At 42.2% G+C, this 18,717-nt stretch overlaps 1 protein-coding gene across 2 annotated transcripts in view; it reads left to right on the top strand.

The window, feature by feature from the left end:
* The window catches only part of adcy5 (adenylate cyclase 5), a 395,092-nt gene extending 379,479 nt beyond the window's left edge, over window positions 1–15,613 (top strand). For both annotated transcript variants that reach the window (XM_063051336.1, XM_063051335.1), the window contains 4 exons: window positions 2,426–2,689; window positions 4,395–4,599; window positions 6,253–6,377; window positions 15,471–15,613. In XM_063051336.1, coding sequence (XP_062907406.1) covers window positions 2,426–2,689; window positions 4,395–4,599; window positions 6,253–6,377; window positions 15,471–15,599 — 723 coding nt within the window. In that variant the 3' untranslated portion in view covers window positions 15,600–15,613. The remainder of the gene's footprint in view (window positions 1–2,425; window positions 2,690–4,394; window positions 4,600–6,252; window positions 6,378–15,470) is intronic.
* Window positions 15,614–18,717: the final 3,104 nt, after the last annotated feature.

Raw genomic sequence — 18,717 nt, 5'->3', positions numbered from 1 at the left:
AGGTGAAGTCAGGTGAGTGGGGGAGAAACCAGCGAGGTGATAGATGGACAAGGTGAAGGGCTGGCAAAGAAGGAAGTGGACCATAGGAGAAAGGGAAGGAAGTGTTGTAAGGACACGGCTGCAGGGAACCCAAGTGCTGGACACAGGCATGGAGGCAGGATCGAGAGGCGTTAGTACATTCGCGAGCGGGGAATAGGTATCCAGGAGAGTCTTGACACAGAGACAAGGTTCACATAGAGAATCCAGGAAAATGATGCGGAACTTAAAACTGACAGTCCTAAAGAACCATGAAACAAGGTTACTCATACAAGAGTTGACCAACATACTGACAGCTCCTTGTTGTGATTACAGGGTTTTACTGATGGTAGGCAGGTGTGTGTAATTAGTGGAACTGGGAATGATTGGAAATTAGATGAGGGGATTGAGGCCCAATTACTGAGGTAATAGCAAGGTGGGGAATTGCCAGACGGGACCATGACAGGAGGAGGGGCACCAGGCAGAGGTGATAGGCAGTTGAGGAGAGGAGAGAAGAGGAGAGGAGAAGAGAAGAGAAGAGAAGAGAAGAGCTGAGACGGGAGCCAGAGTAGGGAATGGAAGAAGGGGGAGGTCATCAAGTTCTCTAATATGGTAATTTCCCCCCCCCCCTTCTTCTCTGTTCTTCCATTCCCCACTCTGGCTCCCCTCTCACCTCTTCTCCTCACCTGCCTATCAGCTCCCTCTGGTGCCCCTTCTCTTTCCCTTTCTCCCATTGCCCACTCTCCTTTCCTATTAGACCCTTATTCTCCAAACCTTCACCTCTTCCACCTATCGCCTCCTTCATGGCAAAACCTCCTGGTGTAAATCTATCAGCCCTGACATTGTGAATAGCACAGTAGTATAGTGTGAGGGTGGCTTAGTGATTAGAAGAACTCCTTACAGCGCCAGAGGTTAACTGTCTGTAAAGTTTCTGTGCTCTCCCTGTGACTGTGTGGGTTTCCCCAGGTGCTCTGCTTTTCTCCCACATTCCAAAAATTAACGGGTTATGGTTTGTGTGTTTTGGGCTTGCTATGCTGGCAACAGAATCATGGTGTGACCTAGGGCTGTCTCAGTGCATCCTTGAAACATGTTGATTGTTGATGCAAATGGTGCATTTCACTATATGTTACAATGTTTTGATGTACATGTGACAAATAATGCTAATCTTTATCCATCTGTTAGGAGTTTGATCTGAGACTCCAGGGGTAGAAGTGCTCGGCTTGGTAGCTTTTAATATAATTAATGAAGTATTGATCACTTTCAATAGTCTTTCATTGGATTTTTCTACTGATTAGTTTTCATATAGAGTGCATTCCTGTTAATCAGGGTGGCCACTTATTTGAAACGATTCTTAAAGAACAAAAACAAATAGGAAGTAGTTAGGTTTCCCATTGTTTATTTGGGACAATATGCCACATAATTGGGGCAGGAAACTTGCTGAACATTTTCTAACTAGCGTCAGTCCCGTGCATGTCGTGTAGCCAGTCAAGCGAACAGTTATTAAATAGTATCAGTTGTGTGTCTGTGTTTAAAAAGCAGAGATTTTTTTTCACTAACAGTTGGTGGGAAATGAGCAGTAAGACAGTGCAGAACTGTTTTGCTTATTGTGGTTTCCAGCATTCAGACTTGGAAATGCCATAAAAGGCCAGGAGTGGAAAATGAAATAATTTTACCACTTCAACAAGTTAGGAACTGCAAAGAATTTGAAGGGTTTGACAATAATCTTGAATGTTGCCTTTGGTCCCCACCAGACACTCAGCTCTCCCCTGTGGCTCCAAGTATCTGTTTGCACGTGACAGTGGCCACACCCTGGTACACCGCTTTGTCAGGTGGATTAAGCCAGGTGAGGGTACCTGGTGGGCCTCATACCCCAGTGAGATAGGGACATGCCTGTCCAGCATGCAACGTCAGCTCTGGCAGACAGGACGGATGAGGTCTACGGTGAGATCCAAAGCAGTTCTGTAACAGTACGTGGAGAGCAACGGGCATGGTGGGGCACAGAGGTCATCCACTACAACTGGGAAAGACCCCATTTGTGACGTCTACTAGAACCACTGGACCAGGATGTCCAAGATTGAGAGAGTGGAACTGCCCCACTTTAAAAACTATCCCATACAGGTTTCCTGTCATCGTTGAAGACGATGGGCAAATGCCAATGGTATTGGTAGTGTTCTGATTTGTTCTGTATTTCATTTAAATACATAATTTATTGCTGAGTTAAACGGTAGTTTGTCTTTTTTTATACCTTTTTGACTGTTTCCATGGAACTTCTGCTAATTGGGGTAGCCACTTAATTGAGCCAAAGGTCCCAATTAACTAGAATCCACTGTATTTAAGAATATTTTGGTAGAAGTCATTAATTTATTAATTATACAGTCAAAAACACATTTTTGCTGTTTGGCTTGTACAGGCCACGGAAGAGAAGGAAGAAATGGAAGAACTTCAGGCCTACAACAGACGCCTTCTACACAACATCCTGCCCAAAGACGTCGCTGCCCACTTCCTCGCTCGGGAGAGACGCAATGACGAGCTGTACTATCAGAGCTGTGAGTGCGTGGCAGTGATGTTTGCCTCCATCAGCAATTTTTCCGAGTTCTACGTGGAGCTGGAGGCCAACAACGAAGGGGTCGAGTGTCTCCGGCTCCTGAATGAGATCATCGCTGACTTTGATGAGGTGAGTGTCACTGCTGCTAGTGAACTCTGGGTAACCGGGAACAAGGCAGTGTCACCCTCAGTGTATGCTAATGAAACCTGTGGAATGATCACCTCTCACCTCACCTCACCTCCTTCCCCCCCAGGTCCCTCTTCAAAACGCAAACAGAGCTCTAATTCGTATGCTCATCTCCTAATTCGTACCATCCCATCCTGCCCTTGCTGTCAGCTCATCTGTGCCTCAGTTTTAAATTTAACATTCTTGATAATTCTCATTGAATTATTGGCATCAGCAGTCCCAGACTAGGAATTGGAATCAGTTTATTACTGTCACATGTACCAGGATATAGTGAAAGGCTTGTCTTGCACACTGTTCACACAGATCAGATTGTTACACAGTGCGTGGAGATAGAACAAGGGAAAACAATAACAGAATGCAGAATGTTTTAGAGAAAGTTGTACAGGCAGACAATGGGGTGCAAATCAAAACAGGATGGATTGTGAGGACAAGAGTCCATCTTATACAAGAGGTCTGTTCACGACTTGGATAACACGGGATTAGAAGCTGTTCTTCACCATGGTGGGATGTGCTTTCAGGCCTTTGAGACACAGCGAAACCCTTGCCATCAACACAGTTCATTCTGAATTTACAGTAAGTATATCGAGGTAGTACAAAGGACAATGCAGAAGAGTTACAATTACAGAGAAAGTGCAGGCAAACTGTAAGTTGTAAAATCATAAGAAGGTACCTTGTGAGGGAAAGTGTCTAACTTCTCATACTAGGGAACTATCTAATAATCTTACAACAGCGAGGAGGAAACTGTCCTTGAGTCTGGATTTGCATGTATTTTCTGCCCAATGGAATTCACTAACCATCCTTAATAAGACCATAACAAGCTGCCAGAGAGAAAGAGGCAGGTGTAATAATAATAATATTTCAAAATAACTTGTCTAAGTGCATGGAATTGACGGGTTTTGAGGGATAAGGGCCAAACATGGCAACGTGGGACTAGCATGGTCAACATGGCTGCGGGACCTGTTTCCACACAAATTACTCTATGGCTCTTTGACCATACAATATAGGAGTAGAACCCATACCCTTAACCCCCTTCACCAATGAAGAACCTATCAATCTGTCTTAAATATTCAGATGCAGATTAATTTATTTATCATGTATACATCAAAACAAGCAGTGAAATGTGTTGCTTGTGTTAACAGACTAAGGATATGCTGGAGGCAGCCTGCAAGGTGACACCACACATCCCAGCACCAAAATAGCAGGTCTAGCCTGTTCACAGAAGTACACAAGAAGAGAGCATCAAAATGACAACAAAGCAAGCTCCAATCCTCCCTCCCATCCACCCACACAACATCCTCCAGCTGAAAAATTCCTTCTGGTCTCAGTTTAAAAGGGAGCTCCTTTTATTCAGAGGCTGTGCCCTGGATGCCAGCTGATGGAAGCACCCTCTCCACATCCACTCTATTCAGGACTTCAAGTATCCAATAGGTGTCAGTCGGAACCCCCACCCCATCTGCCTGAATTCCATTGAGGCTGATAAAGGTAAAAGATAGAATAAAATGTAACAGCTACAGAGAAAGTGTAGCACAGTAGGAGACATCCTTAAATCCTTCATTGCTAGGGTCCTACTTGTATAAATTCTTGCATTACATCCTTGTTCCATCCATGGTCTCGTATTTACAGTAAGCTATTGCTTGGATCCTTACAGATCATCAGTGAAGACCAGTTCCGTCAGCTGGAGAAGATTAAAACTATAGGCAGTACATATATGGCAGCATCCGGTCTGAATGATTCTACATATGACAAAGTCGGCAAGACACACATCAAAGCTCTGGCTGATTATGCCATGAAGTTAATGGACCAGATGAAGTATATCAACGAGCATTCTTTCAATAACTTCCAGATGAAAATAGGTAACATTAGAATCGGGTCTTTTATGGCAAATATTTGTTGTGAAATTTGTTGTTTTGTGGCAGCAGTACATGCAATACTTAAAAATATTACTGCAATACAACAAGATATATCTAACAAAGAAATCAGTAGTACAAAAAGAAGGCAAAGATAGTGAGGTAGAGAGAAAAGAGAATTGTCAGTGTGGCAAGCACACTTGACAATCTTGTTAGATTTTTAGATATAAAGTGAAGCAAGGGATGTGGAGTTAGCCAGAGAAAGGGCACTGGGGTAAAAGGTCAGCCATGATCTTATCAATGGCAGTACAGCCATGAAGGACTAGTGGCGTACCTCTGCTTCTGTCCCTTATGTTCTGCTGTAACAATGAAAGCAAGCTGTAGGTTTGAAGAGAAAAAGACAGAGTTAGTGGGAAAGAGCGGGAGGGAATCATATTAATCAATGCTTTTTAGCATTGCTCGTGTGGATAGTCAGAGGCATTTCCCCAGGGCTGAAATGGCTAGCAAGAGGGGGTACAGTTTTAAGGTGCTTGGAAGTAGGTACAGAGGAGATGTCATGGGTAAGATTTTTACGTGGAGAGTGGTGAGGGCGTGGAATGGGCTGCTGGCAACGGTGGTGGAGACGGAAACGATAGGATCCTTTAAGAGACTCCTGGATAGGTACATAGAGCTTAGAAAAATAGAGGGCTATGGGTAACCTTAGGTAATTTCTAAAGTAAGTACATGTTCGGCACAGCATCGTGGGCCGAAGGGCCTGTATTGTGCTGTAGTTTTTCTATGTTTCTAATGCTTTTTAACACGTGCAGTTGGGTGTAGCTTAGTACAGAAAATCATGTAATAGAATTGTTTTCTAAGAATGTGACCTCTCCCCATAACACAGGGGTCACTTGTAATATAAATTATTTATATAAAATAATCATTAAGAATTGTAGCTGCCCTGTGTATTTCTCTAAAAATGTTTCAGAGTAGAACAGCATAGGTCTGATTAGCTGTTATGTCAGTAACCCACAGCAAGGATACTTGCTCTCACTGTAAGCGTTTCTGTCACTAATTTAACATAGAATGGAACATAGAACAGTATAGCACAGGGAAAGGCCCTTCTTGTCCAATCACAACGAGGAATTAAGCTAAATCTCTTCTACCTGTACATACAGTGCCTTGAAAAAGTATTCAGCCCCCACAACTATTTTAACATTTTGCTGTCTTATTTTCTAAATTTGAAATATACTGAAGTAGGAATTTTTGAGCTACTGTATAAAACATTGTGCATCATGACAAATTAAAAGAAAAATTCCAAAACCTGTCAACAATTGACTCATAATTAAACACCAAAATTGCGAGGCTGAGGAAGTATTCATCCCCTTTATAATTACTGCACTAACTTTGCTCAGTAGCAATACATTACCTCACCAACTCACCCAAATTGTTGATGTAGAAAATTGGAGGATCTCCTGTTTTCAATGAATTCATAAGAATAAATACCCCGTCTCTGTAAGGTTCTAACAGTATGTCTGGGGTGGGTGGGCTCTTTGATTATGCCGGCTACTTTACTGAGGCAGTGAGAAGTGTTACAGGCACACTCTGTAAATAAATAAAATAAGTGGAAAGTCCTTGGATAAAAGGTTGAAGTGATTTGAGGGTTTCTGCTTTCCCGACTAGGACTGAACATCGGGCCGGTGGTAGCTGGAGTCATTGGAGCTCGCAAGCCTCAATATGACATCTGGGGAAATACCGTCAATGTAGCAAGTCGAATGGACAGCACAGGAGTCCCAGACAGAATTCAGGTAGTTCTACTCTCACATTAATTTGGTCAATTGGATTATTATTGTCACATGTACCGAGGTACAGTGGAAACTTCATATGCATGTCATCTATGCAAGTCATTTCATTACAACAGGACACTGTTGTACAAGGTTTAACACAAGTAGTTCTTTTCAAAAATATAATATTAACTTTTACCCCAATATTTTTCCATGTTAGTGTCTGATTCAGCAGCAAGAGGTATCGCCAAACAAAGGAGGCACTGTACATGTATTCAAATTTATAAGAAATTGCTTTAAATTAATATAAAGAATAAATATAGAAAGAAGGAAAAATAGTTAATGACAAACACAAGAAATTCTACAGATGCTGCAAATCCAAAGCAGCATACAAGATGCTGAGGAACTGAGCCATCAGGTAGTATGTATGGAGAGAAATAAACAGTAAACATTTTGGGTTGAGGCCCTTCAACAGGACCTCAGGTAGTTAGTGAAGTAGTAAAAGAGACAAAATAATGCTTTATCAACCACTGCTACACCACACCGTATACTTACTGCCAAAGGGAGCCACAAGTCTGACCTATATCTCTGAAATAAATAAATAAAAGTTCCCAACAGCCTTTTCTTGTTCTCCCCCTCTCTCTCTCTCCCTCCCTCCCTCCTTGTTTTAATCTCCAGCTCCTAGTGCTATTCACAGCCCAGCCTGAAAAAATTCCCATTTGTACAAAGAAATTTCCCATTTTTACACCCTGCAAAAGTCCTTAACATAACTTTTACCCCAGTACTTTTCCACCCCCCTAGTGGTACCAGCTTGTACCGTCTTATTGCTCGTGACCTTTGGTCTAGGTACATAACTTAAGAAATAAAGACAACAGGTCTGTCAGGAGGAAAATGTTCTTCACCAGTTTCTAATCTCAAGGATCTAATCATCCACACACATCCTCTGACTACCATAACATGCCAAGCCAACACCATTTCATCTTACAAACTTCCATTTAGTGTTACACCTTTGAGCATGTACCAAGGAGAAATCAAAATTAACTCTTTCCTCCAGATAACAATAATAGAATGCAGAACAAAGTGTTACATTTACAGAGAGTGCAGTACAGGCAATATTGGTATTGGCAATGGCATTGGTTTATAATTGTCACATGTACACATGTACCAATTTAGACTGAAAAGCTTTTCTTGCATACTGTTCATACAGATCAAACCACTATACAGTGCACAGAGCTAGAATAAAATAAAACAATAACAATTAGATTAGATTATGAGGACACTCGGTCCTCGTTTATTGTCATTTAAAAATGCATACATTAAGAAATGATACCATTCCTCCAGAGTGATATCACAAAAAAAAAGGACAAACCAAAGACTAACACTGACAAGACCACATAATTATAACATGTAGTTACAGCAGTGCAAAACAATACCGTAATTTGATATAGAGCAGACCATGGGCACGGTAAAAAAAAGTCTCAAAGTTCCGATCGACTCCCGATAGTCCTGATAGCAGGTGGCAAAAGGGGGAAACTCTCCCTGCCATAAACCTCCAGGCGCCGACAACTGCCAATGCATTGGAAGCACCCGACCACAGCCGACTCTGAGTCCGTCTGAAAACTTCGAGCCTCCGACCTGCCCTGGAGGTATACAATAAGGTACAAGGCCATAACGAGGTAGATTGTTAGATCAATAATCCACCTTATCATATAAGGGATCATTCAATACAGCAGAGTAGAAGCTGTCCTTAAGCCTGGTGGGATGTGCTTTCAGAGTTTTGTATTTTCTGCCTGATGGAAGAGGGGAAGAAGAGAAAATGTTCACGGTGGGTGGGGTCTCTAACTATGCTGGCTGCTTTACTGATGCAGTGAGAAATGTAGATTGATCAATTATTATGTGCCATAACGTCTGATGTGGTCGATCATGGTCTTTCCACAATCATGATTGTTCTTAGCAGATTGTCCTACCATTGCCATTGCCGCCTTCTGGGTAGTTTCTTTACAAGACGGGTGACCCCAGCCATTATCTTCAGGGATTGTCTGCCTGGCATCAGTGGTCGTATAATCAGGACTTGTGATACGCACCACCTGCTCCCATGGCTTCACGTGACCCTGATTGGTGGGGGCTGAGCAAGTGCTACACTTGCCCAAGGGGGACCTGCAGGATAGTGGAGGGAAGGAGTGTCTTGGTAGAGATGTATAGTTGCAATTACCTGCATCAATTACTCATAAAATATGGTCTGATCTTCACTTAAGTCATAATAATAATAGACTTTTTCCTTTGAGAGTGGGGAAGATTCAAACAAGAGGACATGAGTTGAGAGTTAAAGGGCAAAAGTTTAAGGGTAACATGAGGGGGAACTTCTTTACTCAGAGAGTGGTGGCTGTGTGGAACGAGCTTCCAGCAGAAGTGATTGATGCAGGTTCAATGTTGTCGTTTACAGTTAAAATGGATGGATCTATGGACAGGAGTGGAATGGAGGGTTATGGGCTGAGTGCAGGTCGGTGGGACTAGGATAGGGTAAGAGTTCAGTACGGTCTAGAAGGGCCGAGATGGCCTGTTTCTGTGCTGTAATTGTTATATGGTTATAATAGACAAACACAATCTGCCTAAACTAATAACACACAAACAATTGTCTTTCTTGTCAATACTGAGTACACCATTTAAACACAGTTTTGGTTCAAAAAAGTTATGCCTTCTACAAAAGCTATTTGGAGTCAGGTGTTTCAGTCAATGAGTTGAAATTGGAGGTATGGGCTGTAGAGGTGCCCTACCCTATAAAAAAGCACACCAAGTCAGGTTACTGACAGAGCCTCCTCTTCTCAAGAAAGATCTGTTTATGTGCACCATGCATCGATCAAAACAACTTTCAGGGGACCTTAGAAGAAGAATTGTAGAGATGCATGAAGCTGGAAAAGATTACAAAAGCATTTCTGAAGACCTGAATGTTCATCAGTCCACAGTAAGAGAAATTATCTACAAACAGAGGGAGCTCAGTATTGTTGCTACTCTCCCGAGGAGTGGGCATCCTGTAAAGGTCACACCAAAAGCAAAAGGTGCAATGCTGAAGGAAGTGAAAAAGAACCCAAGGTTAACAGCAAAATGACTGCAGAAATTTCTAGAACTTGCTAAAGTTTCTGTTCATGTATCCACTATAAGAAAAACACTGAACAAGAATGGTGTTCATGGAAGGACACCACGGAGGAAACCACTGCTCTCCAAACAAAAAACATTGCTGCATGTCTCATGATTGCAAAAGACCACCTGGATGTTCCACAGTGCTTTGTGAATAGTTGAGACAAAAGTTGAACTATTTGGCAGAAATGCACACCGCTGTGTTTGGAGAAGAAGGGCCACTGCACACCAACACCAAACCCTCATCTCAGCTAGAAAGCATGGTGGAAGGAGTATTAGGACAGCTTGCATTCAAAATTGGATCAAGACGTTTTACAGGAGAATGTCAGGGTAGCAATCTGTCACCTGAAGCTTAATAGAAGGGGTTCGATGATGTGACAAGACAATGATCCAAAGCACGAGTAAATCACAAAATAATGGTTTAAAAAGAAGAAGAATCGTGTTTTGGAATGGCCGAGTCAGAGTCCAGACCTTAACCCAATTGAGATGCTGTGGCATGACCTGAAGAGGGCGGTTCGTGCAAGGTATCACAGAAATATTGATGAACTGAAACAGTTTTGTATGGAGGAATGGTCTAAAAAATTCCTCTTTGCCATTGTGCATATCTGATCAGCAGGTACAGAAAATGTTTGATGGAAGTTATTGCTGCTAAAAGAGGTTCTGCTAGTTATTAACTACAAGGGTTCGCATACTTTTTCCATCTTGGAATGTGAATGATTAAAAATGTGTTCAATAAAGACATGAAAAGTACTGTTTATGTGTTAATAGTTATCTATTAGTAAACTATAGTAGCAGATTGTGTTTGTCTATTTTCTGACAGATGAAGATCAGACCACATTTTATGAGTAATTAATGCTGAAAACCAGGTCATTGCAAAGGGTTCACAGACTTTTTCTTGCAAATGTATCTCCGCCTCGTCACTCAAGAGAAAGGTAGTCACAGTCAATTTGAAGACTTTAAAGCAGAAGTACTAGTTTTCCAATGCCAACAATGTAAAGTACTGGGTACTTATTGCCAAATAGTCAACCATGAATTGGAGATAGGTAACCGGGCCTTCGGCCCATATCATCCGACCAAGACCTAGCATTTGGCCCATTTTGCTCGAAAATTTTCCTGTCTGTGTACCTGTTCAGCTGTCTTTTGAACAATGTAATTGTACCCGCCTCTGTAGCTTCCAAGGTTGGAAGGAAAATTCATGGCCAGCAGTTGAAAAAGCATGGAACTTAGTAAAGTTTAAAGATTAGCCTTATTTGTTATATATACAAAGAAAATTCGAAACATGCAGTGAGATGTGTTGTTTTCTGTCAATGACCAACGACAAGGATGTACTGGGTCGCCATGCTTGCAGCACCAACACACTAACACTCGGGAAGCTTTTAAAATCCAACAAAAGACAACTAAAAAAGCTATAAGAAGGGAAAAGATTTAATATGGGCGCAGACAAGCCAATAATATAAAGCAGGTTACCAAAAGTTCTTTCAGTTATATAAAGAGTAAAAGGGAGGTGAGAGTTGATATTGGACCAGTGGAAAATGATGCTGGTGAGGTAGGAATGGGAGACAAAGAAATGGCAGATGAACTTAATAGATACTTTGCATCTGTCATCACTGTGGAAGACACTAGCAGTGTGCCAGAGTGTCTGGGAGCAGGAGTGAGTGCTATTGCTATTACAAAGGAAAAAGTGCAAGGCAAACTGAAAGGTCTTCAGGTGGATAAGTCCCCTGGGCCAGATGGATTACATCCCAGAGTCCTGCGAGAGGTTGCTGAAGAGATAACGGATGCATTGGTCATGATCTTTCAAGAATCGCTTGATTCTGGCATGGTCCCAGAGCACCAGAAGATTGCAAATGTCACTCCACTCTTTAAGAAGGGAGGAAGGCAAAGAAAGAAAATTATAGGCTCAGTGGTTGGGAAAGTGTTGGAATCTATTATTAAGGATGAGGTTTCAGGGTACTTGGAGGCTAATGATAAAAGAAGTCAAAGTCAGCATGTTTTCTGTAAAGGGAAATCTTACCTGACAAATCTGTAGCACACACAAAATGTTGGAAGAACTCAGCAGGCCAGGCAGCATCTATGGAAAAACCTACAGTCAATGTTTCAGGCCGTTCTGTGTTCTAGCTAGTTCTGTATTCAATTTAAATATGTAGATTAAATGTGGATTGTCTTTTTTTTTATACCTTTTAACTATTTCTATTAATTGGGGCAGTCACTTAATTAGGTCAAAATGTACTAGTCTCAAAGTGTCCCAGTTAACCAGAATCCACTGTATTTCATTCTCCTTTACACGTGCACTGGAAATAACATTAAACAATCTTGTATTGAGTATAAGAATTGGGATGGATTGTTGTAAACACATTGGCAATACTGCATTTTGAGTACTGTGTCTAGTTCTGGTTTAGGAAGGATTAGAAAGATTGCTTCACTATAGGAAAGGATCTTGGCGATTGTAGGGATGATTGTATGGACTGAAAAGCTTGAGCATGTAAATATTAAGGAAGAGGATGTGCTGGAGTTTTTGGAAAGCATCAAGTTGGATAAGTCATCGGAACCGGACCAGATGTACCTGAGGCTACTGTGGGAGGCGTGGGAGGCGAGGGAGGAGATTGCTGAGCCTTTGGCGATGATCTTTGCATCATCAATGGGGACGAGAGAGGTTCTGGAGGATCAGAGGGTTGCGGATGTTGTTCCCTTATTCAAGAAAGGGAGTAGAGATAGCCCAGGAAATTATAGACCAGTGAGTCTTACTTCAGTGGTTGGTAAGGTGATGGAGAAGATACTGAGGGGCAGGATTTATGAACGTTTGGAGAGGCATAATATGATTAGGAATAGAGCCTGATTGAATTTTTTGAGGATGTGACTAAACACATTGATGAAGGTAGAGCAGTAGATGTAGTGTATATGGATTTCAGTAAGGCACTTGACAAAGTACCCCATGCAAGGCTTATTGAGAAAGTAAGGAGGCATAGGATCCAAGGGGACATTGCTTTGTTGATCCAGAACTGGCTTGCCCACGGAAGGCAAAGAGTGGTTGTAGGCAGGTCATATTCTGCATGGTGGCCAGTGACCAATGGTGTGCCTCAGGGATCTGTTCTAGGACCCCTACTCTTCATGATCTTTATAAATGACCTGGATGAGGAAGTGGAGGGATGGGTTAGTAAATTTGCTGATGTCACAAAGGTTGGGGTTGTTGTGGATAGTGTCAGAGGTTACAGCGGGACATTGATAGGATGCAAACCTGGGCTGAGAAGTGGCAGAAGGAGTTCAACCCAGATAAGTGTGAGGTCAAATATGATGGCAGAATATAGTATTAATGGTAAGACTCTTGACAGTGTGGAGGATCAGAGGGATCTTGGGGTCCGAGTCCATGGGACACTCAAAGGTACTGCGCAGGTTGACTCTGTGGTTAAGAAAGCATATGGTGCACTGGCCTTCCATCAATTGTGGGATTGAGTTTAAGAGCTGAGAGGTAATCTTGCAGCTAAAGGAAACCTAAGGGGTAAGTTTCTCGCACAGAGAGTGCTGAAATTCTGAGATGAGCTGCCAGAAGAGAGGAGAGATGAATACAGTTAGTGTTTGAAAAGTGCTTGGTTTTGATAGGAAAGGCAGAAAGGAATGTAGGACTAATGTAGTGTAGACAGGCCTCATGGTTGTTATAGATAAGATGGATCAATAGGTTCTAGTCCAAGGTTATTATCATACATACTCATGCCATGAAAATGAAGTGTTTGCAGCAGCAGCGCAGTACATTGCAAAAATAAGATTCATACAGTAAATTAATATGAATTTGGTTTTATTTCTGTGGCTGTGCTTTTCTATAATTCTATAGCACTACTAGGCTGTGCCAAAAACAGAAATGTCTATAGAAAATGGTGGATACAGCCCAGTCAATCACAGGCAAAGCCCTCCCCACCATTGAGCATATTTATATGGAGTGCTGTCACAGGAAAGCAGCATCCATCATCAAAATCAGAATCAGAATCAGGCTTAATATTAGTGGCATATGTTGTAGAACATTGCAGGACATTGAAATGCATAATAATAAACCTATATATTACAATTATATATTGATTTATGCATGTGTGTGTGTATACTCTTTCTCGCATGTGCACACACACACACACACACACACATATATAAAATTAAATTGAATGTAGGTAGTGCAAAAAGAGAGGGGGAGCAAACTGAGGTGGTGTTCATGGGTTCACTGTCCATTCAGAAGTCTGATGACAGAAGTGAAGAAGCCGTTGAGTATGTTTCTTCAGGCTCCTGTACCACCTCATTAATGTTAGCAATGAGAAGAGGGCATGTCTTGAGTGATGGGGGTCCTTAATGACGGATGCCGCCTTGGTGAGGTATCATCTTTTGAAGGAGGCTAGTGCCTATGATGGAGCTTTTACAATTTTCTGCAGCTTTTTCCGATTGTGCAGTGGTCCCTCCATGCCAGACGGTAAAGCAACCAGTTTTAATGCTCTCCACAGTACATGTGTGGAAATTTGTGAGTGTCATGGGTAACGTACACATTCTCCTCAAACCCCTAATGAAATGTAGCCGCTGTCATGCCTTCTTCGTAATTGTATCAGTATGCCGGGCCCAGGATAGACCTTTAGCGATGTTGACACCCTGGAACTTGAAACTGCTCACCGCTGATGCCTCGATGACGACTGCTTTGTCTTCTCTAAACCTCCCCTTCCAGAAGTCTACAATGAATTCCTAGGTCTTACTGACGTTGAGTGCAAGGCTGTTACTCAAACTCTCTCAATCCTGTATGCTTCCTCCTCACTATTGGAAATTCTGCCAATAATAGTTATGTCATAGACAAATTTATAGATGATGTTTGAGTTGTGCCTAGCCACACGGTTATGGATGTAGAGGGAGTTGAACTGTGGGCTAAGCACGTACCCTTGAGGTATGCCAGTGTTGACTGTCAGCGAAGAGGAGATGCTATTTCCCATCCGCACAGACTGTGGACTCCAGGTGAGGAAGTCAAGGATTCAGTTGCAGAGAAAGGTACAGAGGCTCAGGTACAGGTTTTGGAGCCTGTTGATTAGAACTAAGGGTATGATTGTGTTGAACAGAGAGCTGTAGTCTATAAACAGCAGCCTGTCATAGGGTATTATTATCAAGGACCCCACCATTTAAGCCATGCCCACTTTCTCACTACTACCATTGGGTAAGAGGTACAGAAGCCTTTGGGCCCCACACCAGTTTCAGGAACAATTATTACACTACAACTTTCAGGCTCCTGAACCAGTGTGAACACCTCCATTCACCCCTACTTTGAACTGATTCTGCAACCTACAGACTTGCTTTCAAGATCCCTTTACAATTCATACTATGTTTTTTTTTATTTGCAGTTTCCCTTCTTTTGCAAATTGGTTGTTTGTCAGTCTTTGTGTACAGTTTTGTATTTCTTTTTCCCTGTAAATGCTTACAGGAAAATGTGTCTCAAGGTAGCACTTGGAAACCTACAGTATATATATATATATATATATATATATATATATGTAATTTGATAATAGATTTAATTTGAACTTTGAACATTCTGAACAATTTTGAACAAAGAGCTGTTAAGATGGGAAGCTGATTCTTCCCCCAGGCTGTGAGACTACTGAACTTCCTGCCAACACACAAGGAAGCCAGCAGGGTGTTATAGTGTTTACATTTTAACTTGTGTCATAAATGCATCTTATTATTTGTTAATATATTTGTGGTAATATTACTTTATGTGTTATGTGTGAGTTAATATGTATTGTGTTGTGCACCTTGGTCCAGAGGAACATTGTTTAATTTGGCGGAATACATATGTACGGTTGAAATGACAATAAACATGAACTTAAATTTGAACAATGTAAACTTCATTCCCCTGCCTTTCCCTAAGTTCAGTTCCCTTTTGAGCATAAAGATTGATAACAAAATTACTTTGAACTGTGTGCATCTGTCCTATAACAACTTGTATAACCTTCGGTTTGTTGCTTTTTCTAGGTGACTACAGATATGTACCAAGTCCTGTCAGCTGAAAGCTATCGCTTGGAGTACCGGGGCTTGGTTAAGGTCAAAGGCAAGGGTGAGATGTCCACGTATTTCCTGAACGAGGGTCCGGACAGCAGTTAGCGACAACAAGCACGGTCATAAAGAACTCTGGTCATCAGATGCTCAGAAAGCCGTTGTCATTTTCGTGATAAGGAGGGATGGACTGAGGGCCTGCAGCTTTAAAACAACAGCTGAGCGATGTTATCGACCCCAACAGGACACCAGGTGGCGCACTTCTCAAATACACCCCTCACCCTTCCCCAACCAACACAGATACACAAAATTAGCTAGGGTATGTGGAGATCGTGCTGCCCCGCAAGCGTGAGTTTCTAATTGTGAGTTCACTGCTGATCTTTATCATCATCTTCACCACCCTGCTTGATTCCATATGATGAAGGCAACAGGTCCATGACCACTCTGGGTAGGGTGGAATCCCATTGGAGAAGACTCCCCTCCTTCTGTCATATAAGCTGCAAAAGTACACCGAATACTAAGCCTTCCGGTAACTTAATGTGGCAAGACCAACACATACTCACAGACACAAGCCCACATATCTACACTCACACACAGAGGCATCAACACAGATTTGTATACTTAATGCTGGAATCAGGAACAACAAACAATCTGCTGAAGGAACTCAGTGAGCCGAGCAGCATCTGTGGGGGGAGAGAAATTGTCACTGTTTTGGGTCTAAAACCTGCATCAGGGCATCACTAAGGTACACATAGAAACATAGAAAATAGGTGCAGGAGTAGGCCATTCGGCCCTTCGAGCCTGCACTGCCATTCAGTATGATCATGGCTGATCATCCAACTCAGAACCCTGTACCAGCCTTTCCCCCAAACCCCCGATCCCTTTAGCCACAAGGGCCATATCTAACTCCCTCTTAAATATAGACAATGAACTGGCCTCAACTGTTTCCTGTGGCAGAGAATTCCACAGATTCACCACTCTCTGTGTGAAGAAGTTTTTCCTAATCTCGGTCCTAAAAGGCTTCCCCTTTATCCTCAAACTGCGACCCCTCATTCTGGACTTCCCCCAACATTGGGAACAATCTTCCTGCATCTAGCCTGTCCAATCCCTTTAGGATTTTATATGTTTCAATAAGATTCCCCCTCAATCTTCTAAATTCCAACGAGTATAAGCCTAGTCGATCCAGTCTTTCATCTTATGAAAGTCCTGCCATCCCAGGAATCAATCTGGTGAACCTTCTTTGTACTCCCTCTATGGCAAGGATGTCTTTCCTCAGATTAGGGGACCAAAACTGCACACAGTACTCCAGGTGTGGTCTCACCAAGGCCTGGTACAACTGCAGTAGTACCTCCCTGCTCCTGTACTCGAATCCTCTTGCTATGAATGCCAGCATACCATTCGCCTTTTTCACCGCCTGCTGTACCTGCATGCCCACTCTCAATGACTGGTGTATAATGACACCCAGGTCTCGTTGCACCTCCCCTTTTCCTAATCGGCCACCATTCAGATAATAATCTGTTTTCCTGTTTTTGCCACCAAAGTGGATAACCTCACATTTATCCACATTAAATTGCATCTGCCATGAATTTGCCCACTCACCTAACCTATCCAAGTCACCCTGCATCCTCTTAGCATCTTCCTCACAGCTAACACTGCCACCCAGCTTCGTGTCATCCGCAAACTTGGAGATGCTGCATTTAATTCCCTCATCTAAGTCATTATTATATATTGTAAACAACTGTGGTCCCAGCGCTGAGCCTTGCGGTACCCCACTAGTCACTGCCTTCCATTCTGAAAAGGTCCCGTTTATTCCCAACTCTTTGCTTCCTGTCTGCCAACCAATTCTCTATCCACATCAATACCTTACCCCCAATACCGTGTGCTTTAAGTTTGTACACTAATCTCCTGTGTGGGACCTTGTCAAAAGCCTTTTGAAAATCCAAATATACCACATCCACTGGTTCTCCCCTATCCACTCTACTAGTTACATCCTCAAAAAATTCTATGAGATTCATCAGACATGATTTTCCTTTCACAAATCCATGCTGACTTTGTCCGATGATTTCACTGCTTTCCAAATGTGCTGTTATCACATCTTTGATAACTGACTCTAGCATTTTCCCCACCACCGATGTCAGGCTAACTGGTCTATAATTCCTCGGTTTCTCTCTCCCTCCTTTTTTAAAAAGTGGAGTTACATTAGCCACCCTCCAATCCTCAGGAACTGGTCCAGAATCTAAAGAGTTTTGAAAAATTATCACTAATGCATCCACTATTTCTTGGGCTACTTCCTTAAGCACTCTGGGATGCAGACCATCTGGCCCTGGGGATTTATCTGCCTTTAATCCCTTCAATTTACCTAACACCAGTTCCCTACTAACATATATTTCCCTCAGTTCCTCCATCTCACTGGACCCTCGGTCCCCTACTATTTCCGGAAGATTATTTATGTCCTCCTTAGTGAAGACAGAACCAAAGTAGTTATTCAATTGGTCTGCCATGTCCTTGCTCCCCATCATCAATTCACTTGTTTCTGTCTGTAGGGGACCTACATTTGTCTTAACCAATCTTTTTCTTTTCACATATCTATAAAAGCTTTTACAGTCAGTTTTTATGTTCCCTGCCAGTTTTCTCTCATAATTTTTTTTCCCCTTCCTAATTAAGCCCTTTGTCCTCCTCTGCTGGACTCTGAATTTCTCCCAGTCCTCAGGTGAGCCACTTTTTCTGGCTAATTTGTATGCTTCTTCTTTGGAATTGATACTATCCCTAATTTCCCTTGTCAGCCACGGATGCACTACCTTCCTTGATTTATTCTTTTGCCGAACTAGGATGAACAATTGTTCATTCATGCGATCTTTAAATGCTTGCTTTAAATGCTTGACAAAGAATCTTAAAGAGAAACAGCAAGGAAAGATGCCCTTCAGCCCATTGGGTCAATGCTGACCATTAACCACTCATTAACACTAAAAGAGACTTGAAGATCATAAGACATAAGAGCAGAATTAGGACATTCGGCCCATTGGGTCTGCTCCACCATTCAATCAATCAATCATGGCTTTTTCTTCAACCACATTCTCACATCTTCTCCCTGTAACCTTTAATCCCCTTACCAATCAGGAACCTATCAATCTCTGCCTTAAAGACAGCCAATGACTTGGCCTCCACAGCTCTCATTGATAATGAAATGCACAGATTCACCACCGTCTGAAGAAATTCCTCCTCATCT

Source organism: Mobula hypostoma, chromosome 6 (assembly GCF_963921235.1).
Source record: "Mobula hypostoma chromosome 6, sMobHyp1.1, whole genome shotgun sequence".
Lineage (NCBI taxonomy): Eukaryota > Metazoa > Chordata > Chondrichthyes > Myliobatiformes > Myliobatidae > Mobula > Mobula hypostoma.
This window is presented reverse-complemented; position numbering and strand designations above follow the sequence as displayed.